The 23,083-nt window shown below is 48.3% G+C and overlaps 9 protein-coding genes across 9 annotated transcripts; 2 read left to right on the forward strand and 7 right to left on the reverse strand.

Annotated features, from left to right (window-relative positions):
• Positions 1-2,174: 2,174 nt before the first annotated feature.
• SPPG_06518 (uncharacterized protein) lies at positions 2,175-3,476 on the reverse strand. The gene is made up of 4 exons (XM_016754718.1): positions 3,305-3,476; positions 3,154-3,228; positions 3,028-3,091; positions 2,175-2,974 (listed from the first exon to the last, which is right to left on the reverse strand). Exons 1-4 carry the CDS (start codon positions 3,426-3,428, stop codon positions 2,365-2,367), a joined length of 873 nt encoding a protein of 290 aa, XP_016606149.1. The 5' UTR covers positions 3,429-3,476; the 3' UTR covers positions 2,175-2,364.
• Positions 3,477-3,552: 76 nt separating this feature from the next.
• On the reverse strand, positions 3,553-5,819 carry SPPG_06519 (uncharacterized protein). The gene is made up of 8 exons (XM_016754719.1): positions 5,728-5,819; positions 5,334-5,480; positions 4,914-5,238; positions 4,602-4,842; positions 4,439-4,538; positions 4,202-4,373; positions 3,988-4,132; positions 3,553-3,920 (listed from the first exon to the last, which is right to left on the reverse strand). The coding sequence occupies exons 1-8, from the start codon at positions 5,728-5,730 to the stop codon at positions 3,716-3,718; spliced, it is 1,338 nt and encodes a 445-aa protein (XP_016606150.1). The 5' UTR covers positions 5,731-5,819; the 3' UTR covers positions 3,553-3,715.
• A 262-nt stretch (positions 5,820-6,081) lies between these two features.
• SPPG_06520 (uncharacterized protein) lies at positions 6,082-7,968 on the reverse strand. Its single transcript, XM_016754720.1, has 6 exons — positions 7,330-7,968; positions 6,883-7,247; positions 6,673-6,787; positions 6,518-6,599; positions 6,423-6,456; positions 6,082-6,356 (listed from the first exon to the last, which is right to left on the reverse strand). Exons 2-6 carry the CDS (start codon positions 6,978-6,980, stop codon positions 6,218-6,220), a joined length of 468 nt encoding a protein of 155 aa, XP_016606151.1. The 5' UTR covers positions 6,981-7,247; positions 7,330-7,968; the 3' UTR covers positions 6,082-6,217.
• A 241-nt stretch (positions 7,969-8,209) lies between these two features.
• SPPG_06521 (uncharacterized protein) lies at positions 8,210-11,168 on the reverse strand. Its single transcript, XM_016754721.1, has 3 exons — positions 8,955-11,168; positions 8,653-8,892; positions 8,210-8,592 (listed from the first exon to the last, which is right to left on the reverse strand). Exons 1-3 carry the CDS (start codon positions 11,160-11,162, stop codon positions 8,413-8,415), a joined length of 2,628 nt encoding a protein of 875 aa, XP_016606152.1. The 5' UTR covers positions 11,163-11,168; the 3' UTR covers positions 8,210-8,412.
• Positions 11,169-11,269: 101 nt separating this feature from the next.
• SPPG_06522 (uncharacterized protein) lies at positions 11,270-12,299 on the reverse strand. Its single transcript, XM_016754722.1, has 2 exons — positions 11,997-12,299; positions 11,270-11,926 (listed from the first exon to the last, which is right to left on the reverse strand). Exons 1-2 carry the CDS (start codon positions 12,232-12,234, stop codon positions 11,418-11,420), a joined length of 747 nt encoding a protein of 248 aa, XP_016606153.1. The 5' UTR covers positions 12,235-12,299; the 3' UTR covers positions 11,270-11,417.
• A 695-nt stretch (positions 12,300-12,994) lies between these two features.
• SPPG_06523 (uncharacterized protein) lies at positions 12,995-16,200 on the forward strand. The gene is made up of 15 exons (XM_016754723.1): positions 12,995-13,012; positions 13,080-13,742; positions 13,809-13,957; positions 14,019-14,282; positions 14,340-14,423; positions 14,491-14,646; positions 14,719-14,902; positions 14,959-15,074; positions 15,136-15,286; positions 15,348-15,594; positions 15,664-15,697; positions 15,764-15,781; positions 15,842-15,925; positions 15,985-16,003; positions 16,079-16,200. Exons 2-15 carry the CDS (start codon positions 13,148-13,150, stop codon positions 16,114-16,116), a joined length of 2,139 nt encoding a protein of 712 aa, XP_016606154.1. The 5' UTR covers positions 12,995-13,012; positions 13,080-13,147; the 3' UTR covers positions 16,117-16,200.
• Positions 16,201-16,210: 10 nt separating this feature from the next.
• SPPG_06524 (uncharacterized protein) lies at positions 16,211-17,725 on the reverse strand. Its single transcript, XM_016754724.1, has 8 exons — positions 17,492-17,725; positions 17,320-17,425; positions 17,151-17,236; positions 17,002-17,087; positions 16,916-16,941; positions 16,770-16,840; positions 16,605-16,698; positions 16,211-16,546 (listed from the first exon to the last, which is right to left on the reverse strand). Exons 1-8 carry the CDS (start codon positions 17,695-17,697, stop codon positions 16,229-16,231), a joined length of 993 nt encoding a protein of 330 aa, XP_016606155.1. The 5' UTR covers positions 17,698-17,725; the 3' UTR covers positions 16,211-16,228.
• An 82-nt stretch (positions 17,726-17,807) lies between these two features.
• On the forward strand, positions 17,808-20,073 carry SPPG_06525 (uncharacterized protein). Its single transcript, XM_016754725.1, has 7 exons — positions 17,808-18,125; positions 18,199-18,266; positions 18,332-18,438; positions 18,513-19,398; positions 19,457-19,678; positions 19,744-19,818; positions 19,887-20,073. Exons 1-7 carry the CDS (start codon positions 17,951-17,953, stop codon positions 19,911-19,913), a joined length of 1,560 nt encoding a protein of 519 aa, XP_016606156.1. The 5' UTR covers positions 17,808-17,950; the 3' UTR covers positions 19,914-20,073.
• Positions 20,074-20,167: 94 nt separating this feature from the next.
• Positions 20,168-22,910, reverse strand: SPPG_06526 (uncharacterized protein). Its single transcript, XM_016754726.1, has 4 exons — positions 22,583-22,910; positions 22,386-22,513; positions 22,227-22,318; positions 20,168-22,150 (listed from the first exon to the last, which is right to left on the reverse strand). Exons 1-4 carry the CDS (start codon positions 22,624-22,626, stop codon positions 20,237-20,239), a joined length of 2,178 nt encoding a protein of 725 aa, XP_016606157.1. The 5' UTR covers positions 22,627-22,910; the 3' UTR covers positions 20,168-20,236.
• Positions 22,911-23,083: the final 173 nt, after the last annotated feature.

Below are 23,083 nucleotides of genomic sequence, written 5' to 3' on the forward strand. Positions count from 1 at the left end.
GAGATGTAGGCAAGTCCCCTTCACCATAAGACAGACGTAGAAGGCTCCGCCGTCTCTGGAATAACTCAACGGCTAGCGAGCACCAAAGTGGACATTAAATATGCGAATACGAGGAGAAGCAGGCAAGTTTCCTTGATCGAAAAACAGTCGTAGACCGCAGTCTCCTGTTGGAATCAATCAATCGACGAGTCACATTCGACGATGGGATGATTTCATGCATCCCGGAGTGAACCAGTAAGTTCCTACATCGGAAAATACTCGCAGAAGGTTCTGAGGCGTTTTGGCGCATGGAAGATTGCGCTTCTGCCTTCCTGAATGCCATAATGACTCAAGATCCCGTCGAAATGGTTCAGGTAGTGATGCAAATGGCTTTGGCGTAGTCGCGAGCCCGTCGGCGGACCCGAGCCATTTCCCTCGGGCTTAGCTCCAGATCCGACGGCATCGGACTTCAGCTTGGCTGGAATCCCTGGAGCCGTGAGCCGAACTGAAGCCGATGGTCATGTGAGCCGAGCCATTTGCATCACTAGGTCAGAACACTCTTTTTGATTGCTTGTCACGGCCATCGCTTTGGAGTCCTGCCGATTCATACACATGGCAGGACCGTTGGTTCTGATGGCGATAACCTTATAACAAAGAAGTACGCATTTAACTGGATGACAGACCTTCTGTTTGGAATGGGCCACATTTCTGTGTGCTTGTACGATTTCCACGACGCATCCGTGCACAGCAAGCTGTTAAGTTGCTACACAGTGGAAGGCGTTTTTTGGGTCGTGCGACATATCCTGGCTCGTTCCTAAATCCAGGAACATGTGCATGCAAATCTTTCGCAGACTATTTAGAACGTTATCAAGGCCTCATTACCAACGTTTGCCATTTGAATGAATGGCGAAGAGACCCTGTGTCAGTCAGACCCAGCGCGTGATACCACACCTACACCGTTAACCAATGGTCACCCTTTTATGGCACACTGCAACTGAGAGGGAACCACGGGCTTAGCGTGACTGGAAAGATGTGTGCAGTGACTGCCCTTAATTGAGGGAATGCAATGTAACCGACATACAAGGGTGACCATTGGTTAACGGTGTAGGTGTGGTAGTGCGGATCATACAAGCTCCGTCTAGCCACCAGAAAGTGGAACCGCCGTAAACCTCATACCTTGCATTCAATAGGAAATGGCATGCCCTTGATAGAAAACTATGGCAGGTTAATGGTATGGGTAAAAGGGAGAGGTCGCTACTTACCAAAGCCTCTGCAAAGATAAAATGCACAACGTCGTATCCAATGATTTCCCCGGACATTTGGCCAGCCCAGCAGTAGCGGCAAAGGTATTCCTGCTGTTTACTATCGTGAAAAGCCGCTGATGACGCACCTTTATCATACGTTGGCACCTTGCGCAGCTCCAGCCAGACCCAACCGAGAGGTGCGATGCCCTAAATACAGCGTAGCATGATACCTGTGCGTACGTTATAGAGTAGATTAACCTTTCGCCGAGTACCTGCGGAAAACATTTTCGCAATCATTTTCACGATTCATCTCTTCTCGCTGGTCAATTCACGCAATTGTGCAATCTCTGTTATCGCTTGTTATCGCTCATGACCGAGGATGCTAGAGAGCCGTCCAATATTGGTATGGGATCTCCAAAGGAGGCAGGGAGTTGAGCGAGAACACTGGGGAATCGCCCAAATCCCCCTTCTTTTAAAGACATGGACGAGCGCGTGTGCTGCAGAGAGGTGCGGCAAGCGCGCCGAATGGAATTCTACGCGTCACGACGTGTTCGAACGTGCGCGGTCTGATGACAGAATGCCAACCCCTGCCATTCATTAACATTGCACTTGCCTACCATTAACCCCCCTTGCTGCCCCTACCAGCGTTGTGCTTCCTGCGGCCCATCCTCCTACTTGTGGCTGACACTGGAAGGAGTAGCAGGGGCTTACTGGAGGAATCTCCGATGAATGGATTCCTTCAATTGGTCGCCAAATCAGTTGGTTTATAAGGGCTATAGTGCTGCTTTAAGACATTTTTAATGGGCAGGTTTGGGCTGTATAGATGAGAAAAGTCTGATACTTGGCTGCTGATGGCTGCCGTGCATGTGCCATGCTATGCTTTCCAACACTGAGAGTGTCATTCAGCTCAGTAGCGCAAGTACCGAGCTGCCTTTGCAGCAGGCACGGAAATCACATATCATGGGGGGCACATTTCTTAATGTAAAAGATCTAAGATGTCAGAGTCATTTTCTGAATACGGTCTGCTAAAGGAGAGTGCGAGTAGTGATGAGGGCGACCCGCTACTGCCCACTTGGCATAAAGCAATGTTATGTGTCATAATGTGGAATATTTAAAAGTCATCAAAAGTCCAGTCGCTCCTTTAGCTGTTCCTTTTCCCGAAATCGCTCAGCTCGTTCAAGCGATTCGTCTTCAACCACTGCTTCAACGCAGAGGGTCTATCCGAACAGATACCATTTGCCCCAAACTTTTTCACAGCCTCCCATCCTTCAACTGTATTCACTCCCCCACCTGGCATCCCAAACACAATGATTGGCACGTTACGGCGATTGAGGGCTCTAGCAAACCCAGGCCACATTACCCATTTGAAATTGGGCATGATCATAGCGCTTTCGTTGATCTGCATAAAAGGCAGGAGGCCAAAGCACCAGAGCACAAAGGATTTTGCCATCCGGCGTGCAGTGAAGAAATAAGGAATATCTGGGAAACGCGTTCGGCACCATCCGTTTTGCGGTTCGTGGAAACTTCCCCATACTGTTTGCTTTTCCCGATTATACGCTCTCACCATTGCCCCGACTTTATCAATGAGTTCGCTTGGACCTTGCTTTACGTCAATTTGCATAGGGTAGGTTGGAAATTCAGCAAGGAGCTCCTTGAGGAGCGGAATTCGTTTTGAATCGGGGTCGTCAGTTACAGCGGGGTTGTTTTGCAAGTTGGCGGGAATCAACAACGGAGGAAGATCTGCGTAATTACTTCGAAACATCTTAATGAAATTCCAGCATCAGATGGTGAGATTGATACTCACTAATCTCCAATACTCCCTGGCAGTCCGCAGAGCCGTGTCATGTCTCTATCATGGAAAACCACAACTATCAAGCCATAAGGACAAGGCCAAATTTAGTTGAACAATGTGCAGGTTCGACTACCATACCTTGCCCATCCTTTGTCAAATAGCAGTCTAATTCTAGCAAGTCCACCTTCAGCTCTTTGGCAGAGTATCTAAAACCTGATTTGCGAGCATACGTCAAATTCTGCGACATGTCCACCATCTTTTACGATGAGAAAAACACTTACCCACTCACCGGGTAGCGTATTTTCGACCCTTTCCAAGCTGCCGCCCCTGTGGGACATGAGGGCATACCGAAATGCGAGACCAGGCATGGCTCTAGCGATAGTGCGAGTTTGGAAATGTTGGAGGGAAGACATGCAACTTCCGTCAAAAAGAGATGCACGGACCGTGGTCAGCAAAGCATTAGTCACACCGATTAGGTAATATATAACCCCCTTGCACCCCAAGATTCCCCTCAACTGAGGATTATTATCGCTTTCCGTGGTAATTCACGTTGGGCAACTTCACGCGCGCAAGTTAGCGCCGCATCGCACCCATCTTGGACGTAGCATACAAAAACATTGTTCATACAGGGTCGACAAGCGACATTGCCTTGAATTTTACAAACCCCAGCCCATCTAACAAAAGGTATGATGTCAAATGTTCATTCCGCTCCTGCACCGCCTTCCTCCTGCTTCTTGACTTTCCCTTCCACCTTCAAATCGTTACCAGTCACCCGCTTGTATACATCCTTGACGTCTTGGCACGTTGTCTCAAAGTGACTGGTGGCATCATACGATTTTGTGATGTAAACGCCGTCTGCGCGGCCGTCTGCGACAGGTTCGTACAAATCCGAGACGCTAATGAACCTGATTACCAAAGAAAGAGATGATTAGCGCTATTCAGAGTCAGGCCCATAATAACCTTGCTACTCACTTTTCTGCGATAGGTCCCAATAGGGCCATTGCAGGTTGAAGTTCCTTTTCAGGATCCGAGGTTTCAACAATCGTGGAAACGATCGCGGTCCAGTAGTCCTTAGCGGCAACATTGTGAGCATAGGAGACGGCGGCAATGTAAATGTCTATCGCCAGGGGTATGCGTCAACTTTTAATGAGCAGAGAGCAATGGAAAGACTTGTAATGATACGCACCATGACCACGGTTGACCTGCTTCTGAGGAATCACGATCTGGATCGAGTCGGCATCGGCCGTGTTGGGTATTGGGTGGTTCAAAATGCAAATTGCGCGGACGACTTGGCCAGTCTTCTTGACTTTGTCAGGGAAGTAACTAGGGTCACCAATAACAGCCTTCGTTTTGGCCACCTGAATGTTTCCGGTAAGTGAGACTTGCTTTCACGTATGCGCAAGCGCAATCTGCAAACTCATACTTCTCCCTCGCTCTTTACGCCAACAATTTTGCCGTCTTCGTATACAAGCTCATCAACCTTTTTGTTCAACATATAAGTTCCACCATAAATTGCACTCAATCTGAAAACGGCCATGTGTAAGCATGCATCAACAGACATGCAGGTTGATTCCAAAAGCACGTACCGTGCAAACCCTTGAGGCAACTCGCCCAATCCGTATAGTGGATAAATGTAGGGACTCTTTCCATAACGCGCCATAGAGTTCATGTACAAGCAAATTCGTTCGTAGGTTTCCTTAGCAGGTTGAGTCATGTAGCTGTCGTCCAAGTGCAACGCCAAGGCATGTCCGACAAAGTCTTGGGTGCCAGGCTCTAAACCAAACTTCTTATAAACCTCGGTCATCGGCACAGTGTTGAGATCCAAGCCTGATGAATACAAATGCGCATATCAGCGTGTCTGCCCTGATCAGATAAAATGCTAATAATTCACACTGAACCTTGATGAGTGGCTGGATTGTTGAAATCATATCCTTGGACAAACTCAAAGAACTTCTTGGCTCTTCGCTTTTCAAAGATACCCATCAAAGGACTCGAGACAGCCTCAGTTTGGTTTGAAGGCACTTTGGAGATGCGACCATCGCGGTAGACGTAGCTTCCCGCAATTTGACGGAACTCAAGATAACGAGTCACATCGGTGTGGTAGAGAATGTTGGTGAACTCGCCAGAGGCCATGGCGAACTTTGGAATAAGATCGACATTCCAGTCACGATCACGTCCAAACTGGGACGGTGGCTGCTGATCAGGGCGGAACTTGCGGTACAGCTACCAAAATAGTAGAAAACAAAAATCAACAAAAAGATGCTTCAACACGGTACATTGCCATTAACCCTTGAGTGTTTCCGGATGTCCTCTCATACCTGAGTCAAGTTCAAACTTGCGCTCTCCCCACCATAGTAATCGTTGCGATCCATGTGAAGGACCTTTTTGCCTTCCACAGACAGTAATCCAGACAGGATACATTCAGTCAAACCGGTGCCGAGCACGATAACGTCGTAGCTTTCATCCTATTGAAAATTGAAGTCAACATCAGTACAGGTTACATACACGTCGGTTGCCCGCAATATTGTGACATGATTCAACTCAAAGCTCCAGCAGGGCAGGAGGCAGATAATTTCAGGCGAATCGCAGCAATCTATTTGTGTCCTTGTCGTCATCATCCCCCTTCCCACCGACTAACCCAACACATCTTTCGCGACTATGCAGTTTCCACGTATTCAACCCTCTCCCGCCGCTAACGTTGACAAGACTCACCATGATGACTGTCTAAATTCGTCAAAAAGAATAGCAAACACGAAGGCGATGAGTTCAACAAAACGAGGAACCGCGCGCTGACGACTGTTTCGAGCAATGCGGCAAGGGAATGTGACAAGGGAAGGTGCCACGGCCACGTGAACTCATTAGATTATGTCAGATAGATTACGTAATATGGTTAACAGTTTATTTACGATCGGGGCTTTCCATTGCTGGGGACGCTCCAATATCTTTTTGCCTTTATGTGCAGGTTACTTCCTTGTTGTCTTTGATGACCATCATATTACTCTTGCTGCAGCATCTTCTGTATACGCATGCATTGGGTCTGCTTCCAACGCCCGCTAAAGAGATCAATCGCGGAGAACAGTGATACAATATATTCAAATGGCTTGTGCAAAAACTCGCCAGCAAGAATTCCAACTAGAGCTAGCATTTCACCTGCAATTTATCGATAACACCAATGAAAGAACCTCAGTCACACCCAAACACTCTACGGGGCACGCTTCAAAGCCAGCACAAAAATTCCAATCAAAAGGGCAAGGCTCAGCAAGGTGAACGCAGCGTGGACGCTTGGTGATTCCGTAGCGAGAGCTCCAAGCTGCCAGAAGATTGCAAGCAGGAAAAAGACCCTGTGTAGAAATTTTGAATTATACGGCTATTGTTACATGACATTCTGAGGGAAGCAACAGACTCACCAGGTGAGAACAGTCAGCGTATAGTCGCCACCCACTACAGATATTAGAAATTAGGTAAACTGAATGGAACAGTGTACGTATTTTCTCTTGTGTACCTGCCGTAATAAGCACGGCGGCAGGGAAAAGCATCAAAAATGTATCACGAGCAGCCTTCCGTGCTGCCTCCACCTTGCCGAGCTACGAACAAGTCATCACGAGTTGAATCAATCTCCTCGGCATTCTCTGGACAAAGGACTCTAGAATATCTCACCCATTCTGTATCTCTAGCCGGCCGTTCAATTTCTTCTAGAATAGGAAGCTGTACTGAAGGCTCGCTACGAGCTCTTACGGCGCGCATGCCGTACAGAACAAGCTGCAGGAGCCACCTGTCAATTGCCAAATAATCAGCAGATGAATTGCCTCGTCATCACATTTAACACTTTCAATGCAGCCTATGTTGCTTTCCGTCAAAGGCGCTTACCAGGTAAGAAACAAGACAAAGACAGCCAACCAGACGCTATACGCATTATCATCGAGAGCGAGACGACTCCGGTTGGCCAAGGTGCCGATAGTCGCCATTCTTTTGAAAGAGACTTGATTTGAATTCGTTAAAGCTTTGAAGGAGAAGGTTTAAAGGCTGCTTAATCTTTGGTGCAAATGCGAAACAACCGCCCTTTGACTGGTGCTAAACTGCTAGCCTTCATGCGTGAGACGGAAACTTTTCAGCACGTCACGATGTGGAAGTGAGTAGCGCATGAGTCTTGTCACGTCAGATCGGCAGTCAAGCCTCCAAGGGCTTGCCATGCGCGGGGCAGCAACAGTTCCCACAGGTGCATCGCTTCGCTGCTATCCAAGTTCAATTTGCAATATGATTCAGTCGCCAACAAATTAGGAAAAACCCTTATGTAGATGTATATTTGCGCATCACCTCCACCATGCAGTAGAGACCATGTACTCTCGTGCTATTCAATTCAATGGTCCGATATGGATAATTCCTCTGCCTGGCCAAACAGCCGGGTGTTGGCTCAGACAGCCAAGGATTGATATCTCCGGGACGGGGACCGAGCGACCATCATCCAACCTATCAACCTGAGACTCACTTCTAACAGTTACTCCCGTCGTTCCCGCCTTCACTGACATCATTTCAGAAAAGGACTTCAAATGCGAGGCTCAGAAAAGAATTGAACCGGTTCAGTAGATCGGTTGGCCACATTATATTCACCCATTGGCACACCGGTCTTGCAAGGTCGGGTACAATCTCCTCCTCAAACAGGCCCTTCTTACTCTCTATTACTTCCCGTGCGCCCCAACCACAATATTTTTTGAACAGCGATGGATTTCAGGAGGAACATATCGTGCGGAACTGGACAATGTCACCGCCATCTCAAAGCCCATCAACGCCAGGGTCGAAGTGAGTAGCATGTGGGAAGGTAGGCAGATATGCGCAGAATAAGGGCTCTTTATAACAATAATCCGCGCGCCAGATGATCACCTCACTCCCCATCTACTCCCATTTTCCACATTCGATTACTCCATAGCCGAAAACTGCTCGTTCTCCAGAATTGTCGTTTGCCCCGTTGCATGCGGTGACCAACAACAGGTTCACGACTGACCGAGGGCTAACCGATGAGATATTTTTAAAATATCTTGGTGAAATCAAGCTGTGCACCTGGTCATACACCCGATTTTCGGTGGAAAGAGTGAGAGCCACACTGCCCCGCGAATGGAAGCGTTATTTAGCTTTGAGATATGTAATAAGGGTGGGCAAACTCGCGATAACCTCGAAATATTATAGAGATCTTGTGGAGGTCAAGATATGTACACGCAACGGGCATTCTATTCCGAGCAGTCCCCTACAGCCGCCTGTAGATATTTTATGCATCCATCCGCTTACAAAGTATACCCATTTCTACATCAATTAAGATTCGTTATTTACAATAAGCTATATACAAGTATCACGCTGCAGAAAGCGAACACTTCGTCGTAGTTTGCCAATTCAACTCGCTGCTACTTAATCTTCCTCACTCTCCCCATTTTCAGCTTCGCTGACTTCCAATTCACTCCTAACATCTTTAAAAAGATCGACATCATTTTCCAAAAATTTCTCAATCTCGAGCATGTTGGCGTCCACATCGAAATTCTGCGTCAAGCTTTCAACTTGATTTGTCTGCAATGGTGAACCATCTGCGGACTACCAGTGACAATCAGTGGGAGTTGACACAAGGGGGATACTCCGTGCACTAGAACATACCACAGTGAAACCTCTGATAGGAGAATCAAATAAATAGATTAAGGAGTCTTGTCGTCGCAAATCACGATCCTTGCTCCCTGCCTCGGGAGTGACGTCTATGAAAGAGGTTGACGTCGCCGTCAATGCCGGCTGCAGTGGAGAGTTTGGTTGTCTTCGGCCTTTGGATGGGGGTGTCTTTACGTTACAATGGTAACCGGAGGGTGTTGCCGCACTGGTTACATGTGATACTGGTACGGTCCGCTTCAACAGTCGAGAATTCCCAATCAATAAACGCGCTGCTACACATACACACGGATTCTTACCTTTGGAGAACGGTACGTCTTGAAAACACGTGGCGAGGGCTTCTTCTCTGTGAAATCCTTGTCCCCTTCGCTTTCCAATGTGAATACTCTGTCTTCATCATCTTCCTGACTGCCTGGAAAGTCAAATACATCTCTCTGACGTCTTATCGGTCGAGGTTTCGATACCGTCGATGAAGAAGCCGTCAGGGGAGAATTTGTTCTGGAACACCGTGCTGGTTTTATGTTGCCAGGAGTAGTGCGCTGGCGAACTTGGACTGTAGACGCGGATTGGGATACTGGTAATGATGCGAGCAGGTCGTGAGTTCCCTGCTTTGGAGTAGTATCTATTAGGCTGGCTTCTTCACCGCTATACCGTGATATAGCGGTATTGCGACTTTTGGGTAATACGTTGTTGTTCCCACACCGTATCGCGCGAGCCTTGCTAGATATTATTAGCTCTCCAGCCACCTCAGCAGTTACCCCGACCTCAGCGGCTTCCACCGCCAGTATTGGCTCAGGATAAGCGCCAAAAGGACCCTTAGCGTATTGTGGTGCATTTTCAGGAAGGTTTTCTATGACGCCCAAGCTTGCTACGGCGTCCTCATCAGCGCCTCGCAACCCAACAGTATCATTGTGCGTGTGATACTGACCGAAAGCCATGCTTGCAGCTCCCTCGATGCGAATGTCATTAACGTCGGGTCTCGGCTGTGCTTCATGAAGCGGACTCTCGCTTCGAGTAGCTGGTGCCAATTTTGGCAGGACTGCTTTTTGAGTACCCTCTCTGACTTTCTCTTCTGCGGCATCTTTTTCACGGGCGGCAGACACCAACGTGCTGAGCTCTTCGCCGGTGGTAGTGCTTTCTGCCGCCACAACAGGAGCTGCGGAGATCGTGCTGCTTGACACCACTGCTTTGCTTCCCGCGGTCGCAGGTGTGGATGTTTGATTTCGAACTGGGAACTCAGCCCCAGACATATTTCCGGCGCTAGATGTAACGTCTGTGACAGGTGCTTGTAGTGGCCCTTTCGCCTCGGCCTTCCGCTTTTTTGCCGCGATCAGACGCATTTTGTTTTGAAGAGCCTCCTTTTGCTGTTCTAACTCTTCCATCCTCTTCCGTACCGCTTCCATCTCAGTCGCAGTTTTCATTTTTAGAGCTCTGTGGTTAGGTTCCCTCGCAGGCTCATTGACGTCCTCTTCTTCCGATTCACTAAGGTCGATGACGTAGTTTATGAATCTCTCACGAATGAACGGCCGCAACTGTGCATATCCGGCGGTATAGGGAGACACGTTGTTCAATTCCGCATGGGAGTCTTCGACTGCCACCGTCATATCCATTGGGTCATCATTCGATACGAGCTGTGGTGAATCTTCTCCCTCAAATAAAGCTTGAGTATCTCCGTGCGTCAGCGGAATTGAAGGACGAGCTTGCATGTCAGGAATCGTGAGATGCCACGTCCGACTCCCTCTGTTGGCATCTTCCGTATCACCGCTAAAGTCCAAGCCCCTGTCCTCAGCATCTTCATCCAATATAAAGGCACCCGAGTTCGTTGGAGCAAAAAACTTTGCTATTCTCTTGATATTTCTCCGTCGTGGGACAATCACTGGTCTCTGCAATGGCGGCGTAGGCGACCGGGTATTGTTTCTCTTCCCCAACGGGGTTCGTGAAGACGGGTTTCGCGGGCTGGTGTTTACACGGTCAGATGTTTCCTGGAGTACAGGGGTTTTATCTCGTTGCAGTTGACACGAAATGTCCACTCTATCGGACTGAGTCCGTCGCCTCTTCTGACCCTGTCTCTGCTCCACTCCTCCCACAGACTGCGCTCTTCTCACACTCTTCTTTGCACGGTTTGGCTTTATTTCTTCGGGTTTTGGTTTTCCATAATGCAGCCTGTAGCATAGCCAATGGCTCGCCTTGCAACAGTGCATGTTTGTAGACTCTGGTGGCCCGTCGCGTGACCGACGTCTTTTCCCTTCCCGACGAACATGTTTCTCACCAAGTGTGGTTGTCACCATCACATCACGTTCTCCTGAACTGCTTCCACCTCCAGGGTCACCCTTTTGCGTTTCCTGCTGCTGATGCCTTTGTTTATCTCCGACAAGATCGGCGGGTGACGGTGGACTGATGTTCCAACAAAAGAGGTTTCCTGGATAATTCGACCGCAAGTCGGATTGAGAAGCTGGTTCAGTAGGCGTGTCGTTGCTCAAGACGGATGTTTCGACAATCACTTTCATGCGATTCCCCCTCCGTGGGTCGACCTGGGAGTATATCCGCGCTGAGCTGTCAGACGGACATGTCTAGGTCACGTGCTTAATTGTCCGATCCAAAGAGTTGCTCAAAGTTTATAGTGTAGATCTTCATTATTATTTAGTCTACCAAACGTCAACTCCACGACGGTGACATGGGTTGAGAAACTATACGGAACGTTCAACATGCCATGGGCCATTTGATCGCAACAGGAAATCGCAGATCCCACCACAACCTCCTTCTTATTCCTTCCTCCCCACAGCCAACAGGCAAGCAACGTCATTCAACATTCCCGCGTGCTGACCATCTTCCACCTTCTTTTTCACGCTATAGGCGTCCTTGTGAATCTCAACCGTCGACAGGTCTGCTTTCATCCACGCCCCCAGTGTCTCAGGGTCAAATCCGTGATGAAATACCGTATCAGCCTGCTTTTTGCTATGAAATTCCTCGGCTGTTGGTGTTTTCTGCAAGTCCGAAATCACCAGGTATCCGCCAGGTTTAAGGTGACTGGCTAGCAGATTGATCATCCCCGGAACATTCTCAATGTGGTGGAATGCTACATGAGATACGATCAAATCGTATTGGGTTGATAATTGTTTGGGATACGGCTCACTGAGGTTGAGGGCTTCGCACGAGAGACGGGTCTGTGCGCCTTGTTGAATCTTTTTCTGAAATTGTTCAATCATGCCTTCGGCGCTGTCGACGCCGTGGACATGCTGCACAAAGGGAAGGAGTAGAAAAGAGAGGTTCCCTGTAAGAGGAAATCTGTGAGGTGCGTATGATATGATGGCGTTTGAATTAGGAGAGAGAAGAAACCATACCAGTTCCACAGCCAAAGTCCAAGACATTCATGTCATCTCTCAGTGGTACATGAGTTTTAATGCTTTCCAATGCCTTATTAGCCAGCTCGTGCACTAAGGGATTCTCATCCCACTTGGCAGCCTTGTCATTAAAGTCGTGTTGAACAAGGTTTGCGCCCTTGCACCCTTGTGGGTGGTGTCCGTGATGATGGTGTCCCATATGTGTAGGCGAATGATGGTGTCCTGTGTGTTCCGACATGCTGTCCGGTGCTCGCTGAAATATGCAAGAAAAGTTGGGCGGGAGAGCTTGTATTTAAATTCTTTGACCCTCCGATCAAACCCTCCGATGAACATTACTAATGGCACAACTGACTCACCACTTGGGAGGCGTTTTGTGATTGGGTGTGATGAATTCAGATGTCTTTTGTCATAAACGAATGCAATGATCCTGCACAAGTTTATGGATAAAGGCATTGGAAAGAAAAAACATGGCATAAATGATGGAGTAGCCCACACGAGAATAACCAAGATATATCAAGGGAAGGAAATCAACTTTAAAGATTGGATGACTGTGCCAGACTGAATTCAAGTGTGGGGTAAGCGACTGGGAGGCAAAATATGCCAAGATTCCTGATATCCCTAGAATTCAATGACATTGAACAAGGCTACAGTATGCAAAAATATCATTCATACTCATTAGATAACTAATACTTAATCGTTGGCAATGAGAGAAACAGGTAGATGCTCGTTTCGATATAGTAAACTCAGAGTAGCAGCTGGAAAGTTGATCTTGCGATGCCAGTAAACGAATTCTGCCACAGCATCGAATTGCAAGAGTTTCGGCCATGTTCAAAAGTTCATTGTGGAAGACCTTTGGGCCAGCTGCAGGAAGCATCCCAGGCTTTGAAAATGAAATGCACAGCCGCCTAGCAAGCCACGCCAATTACCTAAGCCAGTGAGGCGCACGGTGATCTGGAGAGCACACTTCCTCCTGCCAGCTGGATAGATCTGGGGCATGTGGCAAGTAGTGAGCGGCTGTGAGTTATTGTGTCAGTGCATGTGATCATGTATAGAATGGTGTATAAAGGTTTCTCTCTGTTTTAGTTCGACAACCTTGATGGTCATGTCTGGAATGTGCCAAGGGTGATCTCTCCATAGAATAGACCACTGACATGACAGATTCGGATAAGCACCAATGTTCTATCCTGGAACGAGCGCGGAAACGAATGAGGGATGAAGAAGACAAACCATTTGATGTGCAGAAGAAACCCTTGGCGCTGTCGCTAGACGAAGAACCCTGCCCGGATAATAAATCACATTACAAGAGACTCAAGACAGATAGTGGAGCTTCACTTGATCCCAACGGAGAAGAACGTAAATTCTGCCTTGAATCTAGAGCAATCCTAGAACGCTCGTCGACTGAATTCATAGATTTGACGCAAGAGGACGGCAGCCACGCAGGGATCACTGACAGTCCGCCAAAGAGCTTCGCTCGAAGTCGATCACATATCATCGGTGGATACCAAGAGTTCCCAAGAAGAGGATCCACCCGAAAATCTCCATTCTCCAATGCAAGTACGACCTCTCCGATCAAGCAGAGGGAATCTCAATCGTCATATAGATTACACAAGAAAAGAACCTCAGGGAATTCCTCTGAAGACAAGACAGCGACGAATGATTTGTTTACTGGTCGCACCGCCGTTTTTCTCGAATGCAACATCTGCCCACTGCGATTGAAGGCACTCAAGGCGCGATGGGAAGAGAAGGGTAAATGCTGATTGTTGTGCTCCATGCTGGAAGCCAGCGGTACTTAACGGTTACTCTGAGTTTCAGGAGGATTCTGTTCGGATGTGTTGACAGACAAGGTCACCGTATTAATTGCAGAAATTCCATTGCAACATGTGGTCAGTGCTTTGGGTATCTCCGTATTGCCGCAATCAGCGGTAGTCGTTCGACCCGATTGGATATCCCAGTCTATTATCGTACGTTATGTACATTATATCGAGCGTCCCGCAAGAAGTGCTAAGACCTACCATTGAACAGGCCAATAGGCTCCTAGATACGTCTCCATTCATTGTCCCTGAGGCGGAAGTTGAGAAGTCACACGACAGCGACCATACGAGTGATGCGACTGAAATTGTTGAGACCGATGAAGAAGAACAGCCAAATTCTTTGCAGAGCAACACCTCACCGGCGTTACTGCTGGACAGAATAATGCAGAATATGAAGGACGGTCTCGATGACCAAGAGGAGGATGAGACCGAGACATGGGAGGTGGAATCGTGCCCAAAAGATGAAGAAGTCTGGGTAAGAGTGCTATCGTCGGACTCTTTACTGCCACAGACTCTCATGGACGATAATCAGGAAATTGCCTCCGCGGGCAGCTCCGATGATGAATCTAAAATAGATGTTAAAGCAAAATCACCTGTGGATTTTCCTAGAAAGAAGGTATTGCTTAACTATGTTGCAAGCGTCAAGTCATCTACGGAAAATGACATAGTGATCCGGTAATTAGATCCGAAACCAGGATCGCTTTCTTTGCATGCAAAAAAATGGGCGTGCGCTGCTCGATGCGAACAACCAGAATTCACATCTAACGGATCTGCTTGAGGTTGTCATGCGTCGGCATGAAGCAGAAGGCGAGCATTTCCGTGTTCTTTCTTATCGGAAGGTACGGGATTCTCCTTGATCTCTGTCATATCTACACATAACACGACATTGTTGATCATGTCTGTGATGATAGGCTATCCAGACTTTGAAACGCCATCCCAGTCGAATTGAAAGCGGCGCAGAAGCTAAAAGAATATTTGGCATAGGCGGAAAGATTGCCGACAAGATTGATGAGATCCTCAAGACTGGCCGACTGCGGAAGGCAGAAGTTGTCCCAGAGATGCTGCCTGTGCTAGCGTTGTTCCAAGGGGTTCATGGTTTGTATCTACCGGGTGATAGTACATGAATCTGATTGAACCTAAATGTTATGCAGGTTGTGGGATCCAAGTCGCGCGACGATGGTACGCCCAAGGATGCCGGACGCTCGACGATGTGCGTAAAAAGGTCCAATTGACGCATGATCAGAAGTTAGGATTAGAGTATTACCACGTAAGTCATATTCGACGTTGAGTGAACCGACTTTCCAGCTCATACACCTCTTGATCGTTAGGATCTGCAAGAGAAAATGCCCCGGTCTGAAACGGAAGCCATCGGTAGCATCGTACAAGCAGAATGCAAAATGATCGACCCAAACTTCCAGTGCACTATTCTGGGTTCCTATCGGCGCGGGCGACCCATGTGCGGAGACGTGGATATTCTCGGTTCGTAACTGAGAAGGGTCTACAAAATTCTACAATCACTAATGATAGCCAATGTCATCAGTAACCCATCCTGATAACATGAGCCACCGTACAATTCTCGGACCCCTCGTCCACCGTCTCCGATCCACACAACTCATCATTGGCGAGTTCCACTCTCGCAGTGCGATGAATAAATATGACAACGCGACGTCTTGGATGGGAATCTGTCGGCTTCCTGGGGCGCCAAAATGTCGCCGGTTAGACATTTGGGTTACACCTTTCCAAGAGGTGGGCGCCGCACTGTTGCATTACACTGGAAATGATATTTTGTAAGGCTGCGGTATGTGTGAGTTTAGCATGTGGGAGGCTTCCTAATGACGTTCGAATGATTATCACAGCAACCGTTCCATGAGGAAACTGGCAGGTTTACAGGTTGGTTTCCTGACGTGTTCTTTATCACATGGTCGTTGTTACTTAATATATGTGACTGCTCGGTAGGGAATGCGACTGAGTCAGGTTTGCAATCTTTCTTTTATGACACATGTCCATACATAAACTCATCGGGTGGTACAACAGCATGGTCTATTTGCCAATGTCATGCGGGGCAAAGGCGGAGCAAAAGTCACCGAAGGGAGAAGGATAGCGGGAAGCACAGAGGAGGTAGGGTTTGTAACCGGTGGTAGAGTTAATATACACTGCTAATGTCCCTATGAGTTTAGGAGATCTTTAAGGCGTTGGGTATGGCGTGAACGTAAACAACCACAGTTGAAGGTCGATCTTGTCTGACATCTTCCCTTTTTATTTAAATTACAGGTGTTCCCTATCGCCCTCCAGAAGAGAGAGATTGTTGAGATTGCGATGTTAATTTTTTGGAACCTAATAAGCAAAGTAATAGTTATAGCAGTATTATTAATGTACCTTATGTGCAAATTATGCAACGCTATACTGGGTTGTCGCGCAATACTACGCCGATACCAATGTGTGCATCAAAATCCCCGCCGCTACACTCACGTTTAACGAGTCTACTGTGTACTTTCCACCTCCTTTTGCGTCCTCATCATCCTCAACCTGATCCCCAATAACCAAATGATCATGACATGCTTTTGATACTACCGGACGCATACCCTTCCCTTCGCTTCCAAGTACTAGAATCGTCGGACTATGTATCAATGGAGGAACCTCGAGACCAGAGTGCTTGGCACGGCTGTATTCGCTTAAAGAGATTGTATTGTCAGAGTGGATATCTGTACCATAAATATGCCATCCGTTTTCAGCGGAAGACTGCAAAGTGTTAGCAAATTGTAATCCAAAGAGGAGGTGAAGAAAACTGATGGATTACTTCAAGGAATTTAGGAAGACTGGGTGTGATATATAGATCCATCACTTCGAGAGCTCCCGCGCTTGCTTTGGAGACAAACGGACTGAACGGGGCACTGTTATGCAAAGATGGCAGATAGGAGGGTTTGTCTTCGGTGTCACACTACAGTAAGGTACAAGAACGTACGTTTCGCGGTCCGTTAGAATGACACCGTCAATGTCAAAGAAATGTGCGGACCGAAGGATGCCACCCAAATTCTACTCATGTCGAGTTAAAATGTGTTAATTGTGAAAGAAAAGAAAAAAAAAAAGGTGGGAAGACTTGGCACACACCTGTGGATCTACAATCTGGTCAAGAGCTGCTCGTAAAATGAGTAAGGTTGGATAATTGAATAGATACCGACGTTAAACCGGCGTACCTAACCATATCGGATGCCGTCTCCGCCCCTCTCGCGACGAGAAAGGAATGGTAAGTGATTCACGTTTGGTGATCACAGCCGAATATCTGACGTGGGCAACCATGTTCACAAACAGCACCGAATTCAATCATTGCCTGACAAAACTGTACCTGGAGTCGCTATCCCCTTCATTCTGCCAACATCCCAGGTGCCGTAGCTGCACACATTCAAGCGGAGCGGCCGCCAATACAAGACCCTACTTGCATGATATCAATACAAGTATCAGATGCATCCAAAACAATAGGATAGTCGGAATGAACTCAATGCGTCACCACTCACCTGATGCGGTCTTCCGTCGGATAAAGCGTCCAGTCGGGACGCGGGAACTCGGGAGACAGTCACTTCTCGCCGTTGTGCTAGTTGCAGAGCCAGTTCCACCCACTTGCTTTACCGGAAGATGTCATTAATACCGGCAGCTGCCCAGCATTCGGCGCTCCCCATATATACATACTTTGACCTGTCTCCCCGCTTAGAACTTCGGATTCCGTCCAATTCTCCACCTTCTTTGACATACAATTTTCGTAGTTTGCGACGGCCAATCTCAAGGGCAGGTATCACGCATGATGCACCGTATAAATGCTCGAGTGTGCGTTGCGCGGTTGTGCGGTAGGACGCAGCAGGCAAGAGACGAGCAAATGAGCAAACCAACGGGTGCATTATGAGTGATCTCCAACACCGAATACCAAGCACAAAACAAAAACCCAACCCCTCTCTGCGTGCAGCCGGAATCGAACTCTGATCTGATCGGTTGATTAGATAAACCTTGTATGGCTGTGCAGAGAGATGCTTCGACATGTGACCATCAAAGCCGTTGGGAGTTTATCCATCCCCCTCCCCGTTGGCGAGTAATCTTCCATCGCGCACGAACATCACCATCTGTTCAGCAACTCGTTGAGAACATTTCATAACCATGGCACCAACAAAGACCCTGCGTCAAGTGACTCGTGAGGAAGTCGCGAAGAACAACACCGAATCCTCCTGCTGGATTATCGTCGACTCGTATGTTTATGATCTGACAAAATTCCTTGGCCTTCACCCTGGAGGTGAAGGTGTTATCCTGAAGGTTGCTGGAAAGGATGCTACTGGTACGTTGCGTGGCCCGTTTTTGACACGTCTGTATATGGAAAGGTATGCTAACGTAGACATGGGGCATTGTAGAGGAATTCTACGGACTCCACCGTCAGGAGGTTATGGATAAATTTGGTCCAAGATATATCATTGGTCAGGTGGGTGGTGCCTCGTATACGCATATGCTTTTATAGTAGTCATGTTAAGATTACTTGTCGAACAGATTGCGGGTGAAAAGCCCAAACTTGATCTGACAAAACCTGGCGAGTACAGCAAAGTTCCCTATGCAGAGGCGGGTTACTTGCAGGGCCGTCCGTCGCCATTCTACAAGTAAGTTCTGCTCAAACTACAAGCTCAAACCTCAAGTCAGCTCAGAATGCCAACGATCGTTTTATGATCAACAGAGAATCTCACATCCGTTTCCGGGATGCTATCCGCAAGTTCTACGATGACGAGCTTACGGCAGATGCACCTACAATGGATGCCATGGGTGAGGCTCCGGATCGCGAGACCTACCAAAAGATGGGCAAGATCGGGCTTCTTGCCTGCCGTTTAGGCCCTGGTCCTCACTTGAAGGTCGTTCCTGAGTTGCCCGGAGGGGTCAAGCCGGAGGAATTTGACTACTTCCACGAGTTAATCTCGCACGAAGAAACCACACGGTTGGGTATTTACGGTTTTGCCGAGGGTCTCGCGTCCGGTATGGTCATCGGTCTACCACCAGTCCTGGCCTTCGGTCCTAAGTGGATGAAGGAAAAGGTTGTTCCAGAAGTGCTCTCGGGCAACAAGATCATCTGCTTGGCCATCACTGAGCCAACTGTTGGAAGTGATGTCGCTGGCCTTTCCACCACCGCCGTCAAGACTCCCGATGGCAAGCACTACATTGTTAACGGTGTGAAAAAATGGATAACCAACGGTAGTTTCTCGGACTACTTCACCACTGCTGTCCGTACAGGGGGACCGGGTATGGGAGGAATCTCTATGCTTTTGATCCCGCGGTCGGAAGGTGTGGAGACCAAGATCATCAAGACTTCTGGAACCACATCTGCCGGAACGGCATATGTCACATTTGACAACGTTAAGGTTCCGGTTGAGAACCTTATTGGTGGGGAGAACAAAGGATTCCAGGTCATCATGGCCAATTTCAACCACGAACGTTGGTCGATGGTTGTTGGAGGAACTCGCGCCGCTCGTTTGGTTACTGAGGAATGTTTCAAGTGGGCAAACCAGAGAATGGTGTTTGGCAAGAAGTTGATTGAGCAGCCAGTCATCCGTCTCAAGCTTGCGGAAATGGTACGTTGTCTAGAGTTTCCTTGATCAGTTATAGCACGTCTCTCATGCCACACCGCAGCTGGCAGCCGTCGAGACGCTCCAAGGTGCCCTCGAAGTGGTCACTTATCAGATGACCAAACTAAGCTACAAGGAGCAAGCTCTACACCTTGCTGGTCCTCTTGCCCTTCTCAAATATCAAACCACACGGTTCACGCAGCGGGTCTCGGATAACGCCGTGCAGATCTTTGGTGGACGAGCAATTACCAGGACGGGCATGGGCCGTGTGATTGAGGCCTTCCAGGTACGTTATAGAAAGACCTGGTGACATTGAATGTGTCTGTAACTAACACAAAACTTACCGATTAGCGAACGAACAAATTCGGTGCGATCTTGGGAGGCAGCGAGGAGATTATGGCGGATTTGGGAGTCAGGCAGGCCATGGTATGCTAACAGAATATCCTTCCATTCTGATAATTCCATGACCCAAGTAACAATTATGCTCGTTTTAGAAAAATTTCCCCCAAGCAAGGCTATGAGCACGTCGCTCTCGAAAAAAGTCCGATCAATCTCACGCATGCTTGGGCTTCATCGTAGAGGTGTTGATTTAGACATAGCGTCTAGGACCCCATTTATGTGATATGTGCGTCATTTATCAGATGTTGAATATATGAGCAATAGCTCCCCTGTTTCTTGCAAGGTTTTCGATCATATCCGATGAATGTTATGTAATCATCTGTGCAAACCACCAGTGGGATGATAACCTTTTCAGCAAGAGTGGTTCAGCACGAATGGTGATTTTTATGTGGGAAAATAATGTATATTTGTACCAAAACGAGATACAGATCCCAATTATATTCCATCACAGACAGGCCACTGCACCCGGTCTTTTTTGCATCCGGTCTCGTTTGCCTCGGCCTTTGCCGGCTCGATGGCCAAGGTCGGGTGGGTGTTTACGGAGAGCTCCATTTGGTGGTGTATCAGGGCGCACGCCGGATTGCTTAGGATGGGCATGTGTGGGACATGCTTCGGGTTTAGGAAAACTTGGACGGCGGTGATTTGCAGAGGACTGAGCAATAGGTGTTCGCTCGTTCTCTACCACGACTTTGTCCACCTTTCCACGGCTCTTGTCTCCACCGGTAACAATCATATCAACGTCCTTCCCAGCCTTTCCCTTTCTCTTTCTGCCCTTTTTACCTCCCGCCCCCTTGAACCCCAATACGGCACAGAGCAGAACATGATCGCTCGAGAATCCTTTGCAGGGCAAGGCTTGCAAAGAGTCCATGTATTTACCTGGGACTGGACCAAGAGTATCGTGGACATAGAGACTATCCGGTGAGAACAGTATGTGATCTATTGTGCCCGTAAATGTTGGTGTTTTGTTCGTGTATGGGAGAAGGGCTCGTGGGTACGCTGGTTGAAGAGTGAATGTGTTGGCGAGTACGGGTGAAGCCGCTGGACGCGAAAAAGTCCCATAGTCTTTGTCCACCCATCCAAAATCTTTTGAGCCCACATTAACGGAACCATTGACGAGGAACTGCATAACGTGTTCACCAAACATTGAATTCAAATCCCCAGCTAGGACGATGGGTACGGCCGTCCCACGATTTTTATCGTCCAGGGGTGTTTTGAAGGATGGCTGTCGGGTATCGTCAGCAGCCTGGCATCGATTCAAGACGTCCATCAGTAATCCGGCTTGTAGGAGTTTGGTTCGCTCGTCGCGGGGGTTCCAGTGTAAATGTGTGGTGACGACCCTCAGCTTTCGGTTTGTATGGACGCATTTGAGGGTAGTGATGATGGCTGTGTTTGGGAAGCGGAGAAGGTCAAGTTTGAGGTCGTGTGAGGGTGTGGGGGGTCGGTCAATGGGTTCGGGGTGGGTATCCAGACCATTGAGGTTGGAGACGAGTTCTGGAAAAGCAAATGTTGAACACTCGACCAATCGAAATCGGTCGACTTTCCAAAATGTGGCACATCCATCATCTTGGTCGTCGGAACGGTTCTTGCCGCGGAAGACGCCGCGGTATCCTTGGGCATGCAAAGCGGGGGCAAAGAACCCGGTGAAATCGTTTTGTGGCAATTCTTGGAGGCAGACAATGTCTGGGTGATGATGGGCGAGTTCAGAGAGGATGGCTTGTTTCCGGCGAAGCCAAGGAATGTTTTGCGCATAGGGGAATTTGTCGGGGGTACAGTAGGTTGGCGCTAAGATATTCCATGTGAGGATGGAAAAGGTTGCGGGAGTAGATGGGGTTGGAGTGGATTTGCCAGTTGTTGCCCAGCGGCGATCTGGGATGATGAGGGGTGGATCGGATGGGCCTTGTGGGATGGTAAGGAGCGGATTTATCGGTGCGGACGTAGATGGCAGGCCGCCGGGACTAGCTTTGGGGGGAACATTGGTGCAAGTTGACGTTTGCAATGTCATGACATTTGGTTTCGGCGGCGTTGACTCTCGGGTCCGGCGTTCATCCCGGTTTGCGATAGCCGTTTTGCTCGCTGACAGTTTCGTCGTCACACCCTCCACCACCGGCAAAAACGGCTTCATGTCCGTAGCGCGGGGTCGCAGCGACAGTAGAAAATCCCTCTCATATCGCCTCGGCACTTCCACTACCACCTCCACCTCCAATTCCACTTTGACATCTTTTGGTGGATCGACGACTATTTCATCGAGTTGTTCAAGCCTCGAGAAAATGACAGGTACAGACTGTGCTCGCGTTCGGGCGTTGAATGCCTTCTCAAGAGCTCCTGTAAATAGGGGCTGGATGATGGGCGCGCACAAGCCCTGCACGCCATAAATACAAATGACAGGAATCGATCAGATATCAGTCTTTGAATCACTCGAAACAACTACTTTCAACCTTTTCCATTCTGTTGACCTCTTCTTCAGTGGGCGTCCACGTCACATTGGGGTCCAGATTTCGACGTTTGTCGGATTTCACTTGGTCCCATACTAATGCCAAGCTACACTGCTCAGTTTTGCAGGCACCCATTAATTAAAGATGTCCGCGTAGACTTACCCAACAAGATTCCTCGAAATACCGCACTAAAGACTCCACATAAAGCCCACCCCCATCCGGCATTGCAAACTGCAGCGACGAGGATCCCGCACGAAAGAAGTGTATCAAAAAATGTATACGACACACGCCTGTGACAAATAACTACACATGAGGGTTGTGTCAAAAATGTTTTCGAGCAGTCTCCTGAAGGGCCTTACATCAAACGGTCCATTCCCTTGCCAATTGGCAACTGTCGAGGCATGTTTGTATTGCGCTTGCCAAAACAGCAGATCGGCCCGTTCACCGATAGATGACCAATTTTGACAATCCGGCGAGAGTTTCGTTGTTCGATCGTCAACTTTTTCACCACATACACACAATATGAAATATCCCCGTAGCAATCAAATCCTTGAACAAAAAGCCTTCTTTACCAGGCTGCGATTTGAGCTTTATAGCCCCGCGCAACCCCCCAAACCAACAGTCCAAAGTAAAGCCTAAAGTTCCCTGCCCTGTAGCAAGTGAGCGCAGTAAAATGCAAGGGCGTCAAAAGTTCCGAAAGGGCGCGCGTTGGATTTGATAATAACCACCAGGATCAACACGTGTAGGAGTTCTTTGTTAAAGCAATCAGTTGCAAGCAGCAAGCAGAAGAGGTTTCAAAAGTGTTGAGCAGGTTTTAAATATCCCTTCCCTGCGGGCCGCCATGGGCAAACAACAAACGG

The sequence above is a fragment of the Spizellomyces punctatus genome, assembly GCF_000182565.1.
Source record: "Spizellomyces punctatus DAOM BR117 chromosome Unknown supercont1.12, whole genome shotgun sequence".
NCBI lineage: Eukaryota > Fungi > Chytridiomycota > Chytridiomycetes > Spizellomycetales > Spizellomycetaceae > Spizellomyces > Spizellomyces punctatus.